This window comes from Callithrix jacchus, chromosome 12, assembly GCF_049354715.1.
Source record: "Callithrix jacchus isolate 240 chromosome 12, calJac240_pri, whole genome shotgun sequence".
Lineage (NCBI taxonomy): Eukaryota > Metazoa > Chordata > Mammalia > Primates > Cebidae > Callithrix > Callithrix jacchus.
The window spans coordinates 39,473,082-39,486,541 of NC_133513.1; the positions used below are offsets into that span (position 1 = coordinate 39,473,082).

Sequence of the window (13,460 nt, forward strand, 5' to 3'; positions counted from 1 at the left end):
GATTATAAAGGCGAGTGCTGAGCGGCGGCGCGCGCTGTAGACAGACAGCAAGACATCTGGCCACTTCCCGAGTCACTTCTCTTGTCCTGCGGGCGCCAGCAGCGCTGAGCCCCGCCTGCTGCCAGCCGAGCTGGGCGTGAGGACCGGAGGCGGTCACGCTCCGGCCTCCTCGCCCGCCGCCCGCCGAGGTATGCTCGGCTCCGGACCCACTCACCCGGCCCCCCCGCGCCGGGCCTTGGGGCTCGGCTGCCTTGCTGGCCGGAGCTGAGGCTGCGGTGGCCGGGTGCAGGGTTTCTGGCGGAGACCTCAGAGAGCCAGAAACTACACCGCGCGGGTTTGGTGCTGGGGCCAGAGTGAGGGCATGGCAGTCTAGGAGGTCCAGGACACGTGAAGGACTGCCCTGTGGGGTTTCCGCTTGCGACGGGACTGCCACCTTCCCTCCTGTCCCTCGCAGTGGGCTGAGGGCATTGGAAGGGTCTTTCCAGGAGGGGAGCTCCGGGTGCGCCCTAGGGCCAGGCGGGAGCTGGCAGGGGGAGACTTGAAGCTCAATCGCTGTTTGCTTTGCAGCCAGGCAGGAGCAACGCGCGCCTGTCAGTTCCGCGGTCACCTTCCCAGGTCCCGGCCGTCGAGCGGATCTGACCGTCGGCGATGTTTTATTTCCACTGCCCGCCACAGCTAGAGGGTAAGTGCCGCGCCCTAGGCGCTCCATGAAGCCAGAGCCGGTCAGAAAGGGCCGGAACAGCAGCAGGGCTGGAGGTTGGTGGGGTGCCCTCCCCGTGGGGCGCACAGCCGTTTGCCGGTGAGTAGGGGCGCCCCTGGCCCTCGCCCCACACCCCGCTTCAGCCCCTCTCCAGCTTCCCGCCCCGTCGCCACCTGCCTTCCACCTCTCTCCCGACCTGGGCCAAGACGCCCGGGGCTGTTCGTGCCGCGGGGACCAGCAGAGTCCTTCCAGCACAGATGCTGGTGTCACGCCTCTAATCGGGCTCCCCAGCCCAGGGGGCCGCATCAATCTTTCACGGTGCTTTTGCAAACATCGCAGAAAGCGAAGGCGAGTCCTGGCCCCGATCAGGAGCTGCTCGAGCCTAGAAGGGCCCACCGCTGGGCTGCTCTCGCTGGGGCTGCTGACGAGAGCGCTGCTTGCTGGGGTTTGTCTGCCCTGGATTCTGGGCAGCTTAATTCCCTTCTCAGCCGCCTGGCTGTCCCTGGAACCAGGTGGCCCTGCTCACCACCTGCCGGGACTGACCTAGCATAGCTCCTTCTCTGTGACTCACTAACCCTAAATGCCTACCACTCCCCACTCCTCCAGGCCAGAGTTTTCATCTTTGAGGGTCTCCGGGCCTGAGAATAAATTTTCCCTCAGGATCCCTAGTCTGGCTTCTGCACCCAATTGTTAAGGGACGTGGGTTGGTGAGAAGGGGACAGTTGGGACCTCTGCATACCCCTGCTCAGGACCCGGGGAATCCACGGATGGGCTCTTCACATCAGGGGCCAATTCCCATAAGGTGAGCCAGCCCCACACTCTGGGCTTTAATGGGGCCTTCTGCAGAGCAGCAGTCTCAGCCCTGGGGTATCAGGACTTTTATTACTGTGGGACTGGCGTTTGTCAACCTACTCCTTTGATTTATTATTGTGGTGAGAGAATTTGGGGGTCCAAGTAGTTGTGGGAGACAAGAGGCAGGGTAAGTGTGGCGAGGCCCTGGGGGACCTGAGGCTTCAGGCATTTCTTGTCCATCTTCCCACAGGCTGCCCTGAGCCACAGAAAGTTTGCTTTTGTTTTTCCCATAAAAGCTCTTAAGAGCCCAGTAGGATTTTCTAAAGGAGGCTAATGAGGACCAGTGTTTAAACCCTGCTAACTCTGTCAGCATTCCTAGGAAGGGAAGACCATACGTTTGCCTGCCTTTCACCTCCTTTTATCCCCAAGGTCCCATTTAGGGTGGGTTTTACAGAAGGGTAGGATAGATGCATCCCCTGACACTGTACCCTAGGGGTAGAGGGAGACTCTCTGAATGTTGAGGGCCCCTTCTCTGTGCTTCTGAACCTGGGGTCTGGACTAATTGCCACCTGGTTTCTCACCCTTCTGGTCAAAGTGGAAAAGGCAGAAGTTCGGGCATTTGGCAGTCTGGGGACATCATGGTTGACTTAAGGGGAAAATTGTCTGTAGGGTGGGCTGCAGAAGTGATTAGGGACAGTACTGGATCCAGCTCTCAGCCCAGCTCAGGGGGCTTACTATCCTCCCCACACCCCGGGCACATCCCACCTCAGTGCTGACTCTGTAATAGAAGAAAAGGAGATGGGTCTTTAAGAGCCTTTCTTCCCTTTGTAGATGTATTTCTCTGTCAGTTTTGCAGAAAGGAGTGATTTAGTTTAGTTTAGTGTTGCTGGGGGAAAGGGATCTCTGGCAAATGGAAAAGTTGAGAACAGACATTTGGAATATGACAAAATTATAGCCTGTCATTTTTTTAATTTTAATTTTTTGTTAATCTAGAGAAGCATTAAAGGAGAAAAGAAAGCATGGTTCATAATCTTTCTTCTCAGATAATTTTTGCTGATCTTACATTAAAAAGTACCTGCCTGAGAAGTTTGAATACAACAGAAAGTTATAATTGAAAAGTGAAATCCTCCTTTTCCACGTCTTCTTCTAAAAGTATCTATTTTTTTTGTGATTCCTTCAAGAAAAACATGATTTAATTCTCATTGTTTTGCCTGATTTGCACTAAAATTATATTGATATATCATTCTGTACCTTGTTTTTTTTTTTTTTTACTTTGTAACGTATCTTGGAGATTTGTTCATGCCAATGGGTATAGATCTATGAATTTCTTTTAAGCTGCTGTGTAGTATTCCATTGTATGTCATGGAGAAAGTATCTGCTGATGGGCATTTTGGTTGTTTTCATTTTTTTTTCAACTACAGTGTTTCCAGAAACGCCCTTTCTTTCTATTCTGGCACACTTCACAAATATTTTCGTAAATTAAATACCTGTATGTGCACTTAAGTTTTTCATGGATGTTGTCAAATTACCTTCTAAAAATGCTACATCCAATTTGTACTACTACAAATGAATTAACCTGCATATCTTATGACACGCTTGTCTGTACTGGGTGTCGTGCTGCACCTCATTAATCGCCCGAATGTTGGAAATAATATTTCACTGTTTTGTTGTATTTTGTTGAATTATCTTCAAGGTTTAACATTTTCATAATATTATCGACCGTTCTACTTATTTTTAAGTAGAAGAGCTATTCTCGGTTTTTCCTCTTTTCTATTAGGTTGTCAATCTTGTGTTAATTTGGTGAACTGTCAGCTTTTTTTTGGATTCAGTTTGACATGCAGTGTTTGACTTAAAGATACTGCATGTACATGTTGTGAGCCAATTTGGGACCAGGAGGTATAAGTTCAAAGACTGAGGGAGATTGTGATTGGAGATCCTCAGAGATTGTATTCCATCCTCACCAGCCAAGTGCTTTGTTTTGAAAGGAGACAATTTGGTTTCCTGCAAAAGTAATGAAAATAGGACTGCTTTGAGGCTATTCCTTTTAAGTTTCCAACGAGCTGCACAGAAATATTTGTAACTAGGGTTTTGAGGAACAATGTGATTTGTATAGGAAGATGGAAGGAGAAGGCTTTAGCAGAGAGTCGGGGTGTTTGGTAAAGAATATGGCCCTGGAGGGTGAAAGAATAACTAGAAGGAACTTCCTCTAGTAGACAGAATTTTAAGAAGCCCAAAGGACTTTGCTTCTTTGAGACTGAGGCCCTTCTGAGGGTCCTTGTCTGGGTCAGTGTAGCTCCAGAGCTCCTAATGCCATGATTCCGAGAACAGAGCCTGTGGCAGGCCAAGTATTCATTGGTTAACGGCAACTTGCTCATTTGTTTTCCTAAGAAGCCATTGTGGACTATCAAGTAAATAGTGCACATTTGGAAAATGATCTGAATGCACATTTGGGGCCAAACTCTGTTCTGGCTTTATAGTGAGCTTTGCAGGCTGCTGGGGAGGACGAAGTCTTTCTTTTTTGCCGGGAAGTAGAAGCAGTAGGTGCTTTATAACGCCTGGCCAGGGGTGGGGTGCCCTTTGAGAGGGGCCTTGTTCAAGTCTGCTTGGCATTTGGGACAGTTGCTATTGGTGCAGATCTCCTGTTAATTGACATCTATATAACAGATCCACAGTGGTGCTGATGAGCTGTGACCAACGGTAATTAATATTTATTATAAACTTCTTACCTCCTCTTGTTCTGCACTTCCAGGAGAAAAGTGCCATGAAAAGCTCTTGGTGTTTTCTTTCCTTCCCCAGCCTCCTCCAGCTCCCAGCTTTTAATCCTGTTGTTTATAGAAACAAGGGAAAATAAACTACCAGGTAATCCAAAGGGAGACACATAGGCTTCTGTTAAAGGATCTGGAGTAGGGGTGAGATAAAGGCACATTGAACAGGGGTGTAGCTGGGAGCTGGAGAGCAGGTGAAGGCTCTGCCTCAAGCCCGTGATCCTTCCTGGTTCAGAGTTCAGAATTTCACAAGAATTGGACTTGGCCATCTTGGGAATTAAGGTCGCCACCCACTGTGTGTAATAGGGATAACTGGGTTTAAAGTCAGAGGTGCTGGGGACAGTGGAAAACAGGGGGATTTAATAGGAGGAGCAGAGAAATATCCTTTGGGACAAACAGGGCTGCCTGCCTGGTGGGTTTAGTGGGTGCCCTCTGAACTGTGTCTGGGGGTGGTCTGAGGACTGGGACCTGTTTCTGCCCAGGCTGATCAGTTTGCTCCTGGTAGGCACTGCACCCTTTGGCAACCACTCTTCGGGGGATTTTGACGACGGGTTTCTGCGCAGAAAACAGCGCCGGAACCGAACGACATTCACTCTTCAGCAGGTACAAATGTTAATTGTCCTTTGAAACATCAGCTACTTCTTACCTCCCCCCAAATCAGAGTTGCGCAACTCTTCTTTATCTTTAAAAATAAGACCACTTGCGCTGGGCGTAGTGGCTTACGCCTGTAATCCCAGCACTTTGGGAAACTGAGGTGGGTGGATCATAAGATCAAGAGATTGAGACCAGCCTGACCAACATGGTGAAACCCTGTCTCTACTAAAAATACAAATACAGGCTTGGTAGCATGTGCCTGTAATCCCAGCTACTTTTGAGGTTGAGGCAGGATAGCTTGAACCTGGGAGGTGGCGGTTGCAGTGAGCCAAGATCGCACCACTGCACTCCAGCCTGGGCGACAGAGCGAGCCTCCGTCTCAAAAAAAGAAACAACAAAACAAAACAAAAATTGATTATTTTAACTGTATCTTTCTGTTTTCTTGAACAACTTATGTGCCAAGGAATCTGTCTCGGGGTGGTAGGGGCAGCGTAGATGACTCTAACTTTGTAATCCCAGATAAGTGAAGAGGCAACAACATTCTCTCCTACTTGCCTGCGGCTGACAGTTTGGGAAACACTTCCATGTCAGCAATACCATTTGAACCTCACAGTGACCCTCTGAGGAAGGCAGGTCAGACATTCTCATCCTCAGTACAGAGATGAAAAACTGGATGCCTGGAGGTTGGCTGACTTGTATATGGTATGGTCTCCCACAAGTGGAAGGGCTACAATTGGGACCTTGATGCTGTGTTTCCCAGAGCTGGGCTCTTTCCCCTCTCTCAGCCTCTGTCCTACTCTTGGAGTGAACTGGAGTGGTTGGGAAGGTGACCCAAATATCCCTATGGCGTTTTGTGGGGTGACACCTTGAGGGCGCCTGCAAGTGGTTTCTGTTCTCCTGCTTCCTGTGGTGAAAGTGATACCAGTTACGCTAACTGTTCATAAGGCGACCGTTACATTTTTTTGATTCCTATGACAATACTTAAATGTAAATGCATATAAATGTTCACACCTCTCTTATTTCTACTTCTTGTGGGAGCACTGAGGTTGTTAGGAAGTCTTAGCTCTTAAGTCATCCTCGGTTGAAATTCTCATTCTGTGGGATCTTTCCAAAGAGCTCTTTTCTCCCTGTCCTTTCTCGATTTGATTTGTGAAACTGCTTCCTACCACTCATAGGAGATTTGAAATATGCATCTGCTTCCCCTCACCTAGCTACCAGTGCATATTTTTTCCTTTGACCAGCTGGAAGCTCTCGAGGCCGTCTTTGCCCAAACGCACTACCCCGATGTCTTCACCAGAGAAGAGCTTGCCATGAAAATAAACCTCACAGAAGCCAGAGTGCAGGTAAACCTTCTTTTTAATTATTTAACTCTCTAATATTAAAACTGGCAAACTTTTTTTTTTTTGACATCATGACTGCAGAGTGCACATTTGGCCAAAGAAAGCAAATGAAGACTATCTGTCATTTTCATGATGCACTTTAATAACATCAACATAATGTGGAATATTAGATTAGGTTGATTAATCGGTCATTCATAATTAACTAGTGATAATGTTCTACACTAATTTGTCCGTGTCTCTAAGGTACTAAATTACATCAATGCACATCCATTTCCTTGCTTTGGAAAAAAAAAGAAAGAAAGAAAGAAAAGAGCTGAGATGCTATTCTCAAAGCAGCTCTGACCACTCTGGGGTAAGGCCGGTCAATTGCAGAGAACCACATTTTCGGATAGGAAGCAGAGTAGGATCTGCTTTCCAGAAATTGCATCATGTCCAACTTTTCCCCTGCCCTCGTACTCTCTCAGCAAAGTGGATCCGAAGAACACGTGCAATTTAAAAATCTTTAAGCAGCAGTTGTGATAGAGCTGCTCCAGAGATGAGTATGGCCTGCAGTGACCGTCTCTAAACAGGATTTCTCTTTAGAAACTACACGGTGATTACGTTTTGGCTCACAAACCCGCCGGCCGAGCCCAGCAGATGTGCCCAAGTGCGAGAGGAAGGAATTCACAGTGCCGCCTCTCCCGGCGAGCTATTCTTTGAGCACAATTATATATTCATTTTATTTATGGGGTTTCCTCCATGCTGTTTCTGTTCTTTTTTATGTAGGGGCTTGGGGTTAAGACTATGCAAAGATCTAATTGTAGGAAATATAATAGTTTGCTTTTGGTTCCCCTGGGTCATGTTAGTATCTCTTAAAAACCAATGGCTGAAGAGAGATAATGGAATTCTGAGCAGTAAATTGGGGGTTGTAAACAAATTATTTCCCCTATAATCAGATTATGTGATCCTGATTATTAAATCTGAACATGAATCATTGGTCATATGCGGGCAAATTAAACTGATTATTATTTGGAAATGAAAATCTCCTTTGGCCAGGATACCGGCTATCCTTTCTTTTTTTAATGCCAGCTTGCCAATAGCTGCCTAAAGACTGAACTGCAAATTGAGATAAATGACACAATTATTGAGCATTCAGAAGTGGAAGATCATAACTTCTCCCTGAAAGGTGCAAGGGTAAGATAGGGGTGGTGACAATTAAAGCCGGGAATTGTTGTTTAGGCTGTTGTTGGCCTATTATGCAGACAGACAATGGTTGTGAAGCGTTTGTTTAGTGAGCCTCCGTGTGGGGACGTGGGCTTTGGTGGCGGGAAGGGAGATGTGTTTACATTTATACCCCTTGCTCATTCAAATATGATTAATGTTCTATAAAGCAGGGTCTTAATCGAAGCTGATGTTGTCAAACAATAACTAAATAGGGAAATAAACGACTCCATCATGCTCTTTCCTCAGAAGCAGGCAAACTGTCAGTGCAAAGTCATTAAAATATGATAATGAAAAATAGCTCAATTAAATGTTGTTATAGCTGTGACCTTCATTCAATTAAGACGCAAGAAAGTGTCTGCATTTTGCTTTGCATTTAACTGCCCTAAATTTAGAATATAGATAAAATCATTATTCAGTGGTTGCTGATATGTGCAATTAAAAGCCAACTAAATTAGAAAAGAAAGAAGCCCAGTTAAAGGAGAATGAAAATTAAGAGATAAGGTGGGCCAGCCCCGCAGAGGGCTCCGTCTCAAGGACCCAGGCTCCCTTTGGGGCCAGTGTGCCAGAAGCCAGGGGAGGAGGAGAGGATACCCTGGGGAATTGATGGGAGGTCTCCTCAAGCATTTCTGTAGCCAGGAATTATCTTCCAGGAGAGGAGGGAAGAGGTTTTGCTGGAAGGAGTAAACTGCAGCAGTTGACCTTTGGAACCTCCTTGAACCTGGGCTGCCTGGCTTCCATGAGGCTGTCCTGCAGAATACAGTTTTGGTTTCTAAGGCTTAGAGAGCCCTGCACTTGCCTCTAAGAAGGTGCTAAGGTCAAGGTGGATCACCAGTCTTTGTGTAACCTGAGGATGACAGAGAAGACATGAGCACATGTCTACTGCGTGATGGATGGCTATGCATCAGGCCCTGTGCTCAGTGTTTTGCAGGCATGCCAATCTTCCTAGCAAGGCTTGTGGGGTGGCCACAGTTATTACCCCAAACAGTTTGAATCAGTCTCCAGCCAAGCCAGTGGGCTTCAAACTGTGGATCTGCCATTTACCACCTGGATGGCCTTAGGCAAGTTAATTAACCTCTCTGTACTTAATTTTCTCATCTGTAAAATGGGGATAGCAGGACTACTTACTTCATAGGGATGCACTGGATTCTAAACCAGATTTACTGAGTTCCCAAATTCTAAGCCACAGCTAACTCCAGAGTCAGTGTTTCTTTTTCTTCCCTTCCTTCCTTCCTTCCTTCCTTCCTTCCTTCCTTCCTTCCTTCCTTCCTTCCTTCCTTCCTTCCTTCCTTCTTTCCTGTCTTCCTTCCTTTGTTCCTTCCTTCCCTCCCTTCCTCCCTCCCCATTTCCTTCCTTCCTTCTTTCCTTCTTCTTTTTTTGGGTGTGCAATGGTATCTCACTGTGTTACCCAGGCTGCAGTGCACTGGTATGATCTTGGCTCACTGCAACCTCCACCTTCTGGGTTCAAGTGATTCTTCTGCCTCAACCTCCTGAGTAGCTGGGATTACAGGAATGTACCACTACACCCTTGGTGTTTTTACAAAAAGAGATGAGCTTTCACCATGTTGGCCAGGTGGGTCTCAAACTCCTGACCTCAAGTGATCCACCCACCTTGGCCTTCCAAAGTGCTGGGACTGCAGACGTGAGCCACCACACCTGGCCCAGAGTCAGTGTTTCTAGTGGGTGCACTGGGCTGCTGACCGTGAATATGTCATGATGTGTATCAAGATGATGTCATAGATACGAGGCCAGACCAGACACACCCAGATACCCAGGCCACGGCTGCTGGAAGAGTGAGTGAATCTTCATGATGAGGAAGCCTCGGGTCAGGTTTCACAAGCTGCTTTGTTGGTGACCCTCCAACTCCAGTAGGAAATACATTTCACATCAAATAAATGAACTTGCGTGTGACTCGACATTAACGATTTCCACAAGACAGTGCTTTTACCATTACTATGGGCATTCAGATACTTTCTGTCATTTAATGTTCATTAAAAAGTGCCTGTTCTAACCTCCTAAGGGATCTTCTGACCTCTGTGGGCCTGACGCTGTAGTTCAGAGGGCATAGTGTGGAGAGGAGGCTGCAGGGTGAGCCGTGAGTGCCGGCACCAGGTCCATGGTTCTGGGTCCCTCCTCCTGTCTGATTTTCACTGGGTGTGTTTCCCTTGGGGACTCAGGTTTGGTTCCAGAACCGAAGGGCCAAATGGAGGAAGACGGAGAGAGGGGCCTCAGACCAGGAGCCAGGAGCCAAGGAGCCCATGGCGGAGGTGACACCCCCTCCAGTGAGAAACATCAACTCTCCGCCCCCTGGGGACCAGGCCCGGAGCAAGAAGGAGGCGCTGGAGGCCCAGCAGAGGTGAGGCTGTGGGACTCCGGGCTGGTGGGCCACGGGCAGCACTGCAAACACAGGGTGAGACCTCAATGTGATCTCCTTCCTTTGCCAGCCTGGGGCGAACAGTGGGTCCTGCAGGGCCTTTCTTCCCCTCCTGCTTGCCAGGGACTCTCCTGAACACAGCCACCTATGCCCAGGCCTTGTCCCATGTGGCCTCCCTCAAAGGTGAGTTTGGGCTTGGCTGGGCTGGTGGGCGTGACCTTGTGGGGTGGTGGAGGTTGTAAAAGTGGCCTGGGTCTCTGCTCAGCCGTCCTTGCACCTGGGCCTGTGCAGCTTCCTCTCCTCCTGTCAGTCACAGCTGGGGCCACTGGTACTGTCCAGTGCTATCTCAGTTGCTTCCTAAGCAGCCTGTGCATGGAGAGAATGTCCTAAGTATCTTTCCACCCACAAAGGACTGGTCCTAGAAGAGGCTGCCCCATTGTGACCTTCCACGTTTGCAGCTTCCTCCCGCTCCCTGCCTACAAGGTTAGGTTCCAACCTGCAACTCATGGGTGGGGCCTGGACAGGGCAATCATCCCTGCTCCCAGCTCCCTCTCCATGCGTGTGGCCAGCCCACTTGCCTTCCCCAGGTTCCTTGAGGCCAGAGGTCTGAGCAGTTAGGATTTGTGGTTTTCCAGGATGTGCTCTCTTCTTGGTGGCTGTTGTCTCATCTGAAGGATGGAAATCTTTAGGGTTGTTTTGTTAGACTCAGAGACAGGAGCCCCTATGGGCTTGGCCCTTGGGGTTTCTGGAGCAGCCTCACCCAGATGGGCTCATCCAGTGTCTCTCAGATCCTGGCCTCAAACCTATTCTTTCAGTGACTGGGCTGTGCAGCTATGTCGGCCAGAAACAAAGCTGGTCCCCAGAGTGGGTCTGAGGGAGTGAGTGTCAGGGGGTTTGTCTGTCACAGGGGGTCTGGGAGGTGGGGGCACAGATGCAGGCTGTAGGCTTTTCTTCTGATAATAGGAAGTAGGAGACATACTCTTAGTGTCTCCCCTGCTTCCTATGCTAAGGCCTGGGGTTTTCCTGACCCCAAGGAGGGTCCCTCTGCAACAGGTGGGACACACACACACATACATGCACACACATGCACACACACACACACACACACACATGTGCACACATACATGCACACACATGCACACACACACACACACACACACACACGGAGTGGCAATCTGTGTTGCAAAGGCAGAGACAGAAGGAGAATATGATGGAGTCTCCCTAGACAGTTTCCAGGAAGGAGGGAAGGGATGCTGGGTGTAGGGAACAGCATATGCAAAGAGTTCTAGGTATGAGGAGGGTGCCCATGGGAGAGTGCCCAAAGATAGGGTGAGGGTGCCCAGCAGAGGCTAGAGCTTGATGGTCCTGAATGCTGGGATCCTGAGTCAGATTCCACGGCAGGAGATGGAGCCCTTTCGGCCTGGGACTACTTCTGAGTGGTCCAGGCAGCTGGGCGCATCCTCCCACTCAGTTGGCTGATGTGAGTGGACAAGGCTTAGGTCAGTACCTGCTCCTGGTACTTCCTTCAGCTCCAGGGTCCAGGTGGTCAGGGGACCACATAGAATCCCCCACTCCCCAACCTCATAGAGCAACCTTGGTACATAGTAAGAAGACATAGTGGGCTGCTCAGGGGCTACAGGGGTGGGGGCAGCCAATTAGAAGGGGGACCCAGAAGGAGACTACCAGTGGGGTGCTGGCATCATCCAAGGGGCTGGACTTGGCAAAGGAGCAATTGATCCTATGTCTGTGCAGCCCTGTCTGCTTTGGTGAGGGCTGGCTCTGCTCCTGAGAGTCACCTTCTCTTTTACAGATGAGGGTTGCTCACCCCACTCTGGCCCCATTAGTAGGCAGTGATTCCCATGGCATCTCTGATAGGCTGAGTTGATGAGGCCTGCAGTGGCTGAAGGGGGCTTGAGGGCTAGATTGCAGCCAGGAGGATGGGGAGGCTGAGGGCAGTGTGCAAGAGGGAGACAGAGCTGGGCTTGTGGCTCCCACACCCTGGGGGTGCTCGCAGCTCAGCGCCAAGGCAGAACAGAGGCTGGTGTGGACAGGAGGGGGTAGTGCTGAACTGGATCAACTGGCCTGAGTGAACGTGGCCACACACATCTGTTTAACCTCTTCCTCTCCTTGTCGCCTCTTTCCTAAGCCCTTCTGCTGTGACTCTGTGCCTGCCCCATGCCTACCTCACTGGAGATGGGCTTTCCCCTGTTGCTGCCTTTGTTGCTGGTTCTTGGAGGGTGCAGGGCCCTGTGGAGGTGGCAGGAATCACGGTGTGCTCAACAAACTTGGATGTGTCTTTGTGCACTGTAGGGGCCCTGCAGGGGCAGCCAGCTCACCCCTGTGAGTTCCCCTTCCTGACTAGTCAGGCTGATGGTGGGCGCTTGGGAGTGGGTGACACACGGTGTTTCCAGGGTCAGGTAGGTGAGGCTGAAGTAGGCGTGTGCAGGTGTTGTCTTTTTCCCCAGTTACAAATGAACTCTTGTTCTCTTTTCTTGAAACAGGAGGCCCTTTGGGTCTGTTTGTCATTTTCCTACTTCTGAGAGAGGCCTGCGTAGAAGGCACATGTCCCTACCACCAGAAGCAGCTATGCAAGGAGCCATGCTGGGGGCACCCTCAGAGTCGGGTTGGGCAGAGGCAGGCTGAGGGGCCTTTGCTCACGCAAGGGGCGGCTGTTGCTCAGCTAGCTGATCATGGCTGCATAGGAATGTGAAGGCTGCTTTGCCAGAATTGCTGCATTTTCCAGAGAAGCTGGAGATTTGTCTTTGTATTTGAAGTATTCCTGTCTTAGCTGGTTTAGGCTGCTATAACACAGAGCCCTATGCTGGGTAGCTTAGATGCAGAAGAAGTTTGTGTCTCACAGTGCTGGAGGCTGGAAGTCTGCGATCAGGATGCCAGCAGGGTTGGGTTCTGGTGAGGGCCCTCTTCTGGGGCTGCAGGCTCCTGACTTCTCCTTGTGGAAAAAAAGCAAGCTCCTCTTAGGCCTCTTCTTAAGAGGGCACGAGTCTCATTCACAAGGGCTCCACCCTCACAGCCAACGTCCTCCCAAAGGCCCTGACCCTGAAAGCCATCATAAGAGTTCAAACTATGAATTTTGGAAGGGACACAAGCATTCAGTCCATAATAACTTCCATCTGTTAAATGTTGCCTCCAAGTCTTTGGGCCAAATTGGTAAGTCCTTGGTTGGACCTGCCATAGCCCTGCCGTTTTGTGACACCCCCTGGGTTGCAAGGGGCTCTCCATCCACCCCTTCCATCTGTGTACCTCTCTCTCTGTGTACCTGCCTCCTGCCCCTAGCAAAGCTCCCCTCCCTGGGCTCATCCTGACACCTTCCCCTTCCATGGCCCACTCCTGCCTGGCCTCTCTGAGCAGTGCGTTTTTAATCTCCAACAAGCTAAGTCATGTCGGAAAGGGAGGCAACTGAGCAATTACAGAAACTTCTCCTGTGCTCTACGAGGCAACCTCCCTTCTAATTCTCATGGGAGTGTGGTCAGGATTACAGAGGAGGGGGTCCGTAGTTGTACAACCAGTGGGTAAAGCTGGGATCACTTATGTGGGTCGCGGCAACTTTGCATTCTAGAAGTACCTGACTCCATTGTGGGACACCTCTAAAAGTAAAGTCTTCTGAGTTGCCAGTCCCTGGGGCTGCCTTGGAATCAGCAGGTCAGCACTGCCTCGCCCTTGGAGGTATCTGCCCC

General features: G+C 49.8%; 1 protein-coding gene across 1 annotated transcript in view; it reads left to right on the forward strand.

Moving 5' to 3' along the window:
• The first annotated feature begins 216 nt into the window (after nucleotides 1-216).
• Nucleotides 217-13,460, forward strand: part of DRGX (dorsal root ganglia homeobox) — a 33,053-nt gene continuing 19,809 nt past the window's right edge. The window contains exons 1-5 of the mRNA XM_035267691.3: nucleotides 217-682; nucleotides 4,763-4,860; nucleotides 6,093-6,194; nucleotides 9,569-9,747; nucleotides 9,836-9,948. Coding sequence (XP_035123582.1) covers nucleotides 649-682; nucleotides 4,763-4,860; nucleotides 6,093-6,194; nucleotides 9,569-9,747; nucleotides 9,836-9,948 — 526 coding nt within the window. The 5' untranslated portion in view covers nucleotides 217-648. The remainder of the gene's footprint in view (nucleotides 683-4,762; nucleotides 4,861-6,092; nucleotides 6,195-9,568; nucleotides 9,748-9,835; nucleotides 9,949-13,460) is intronic.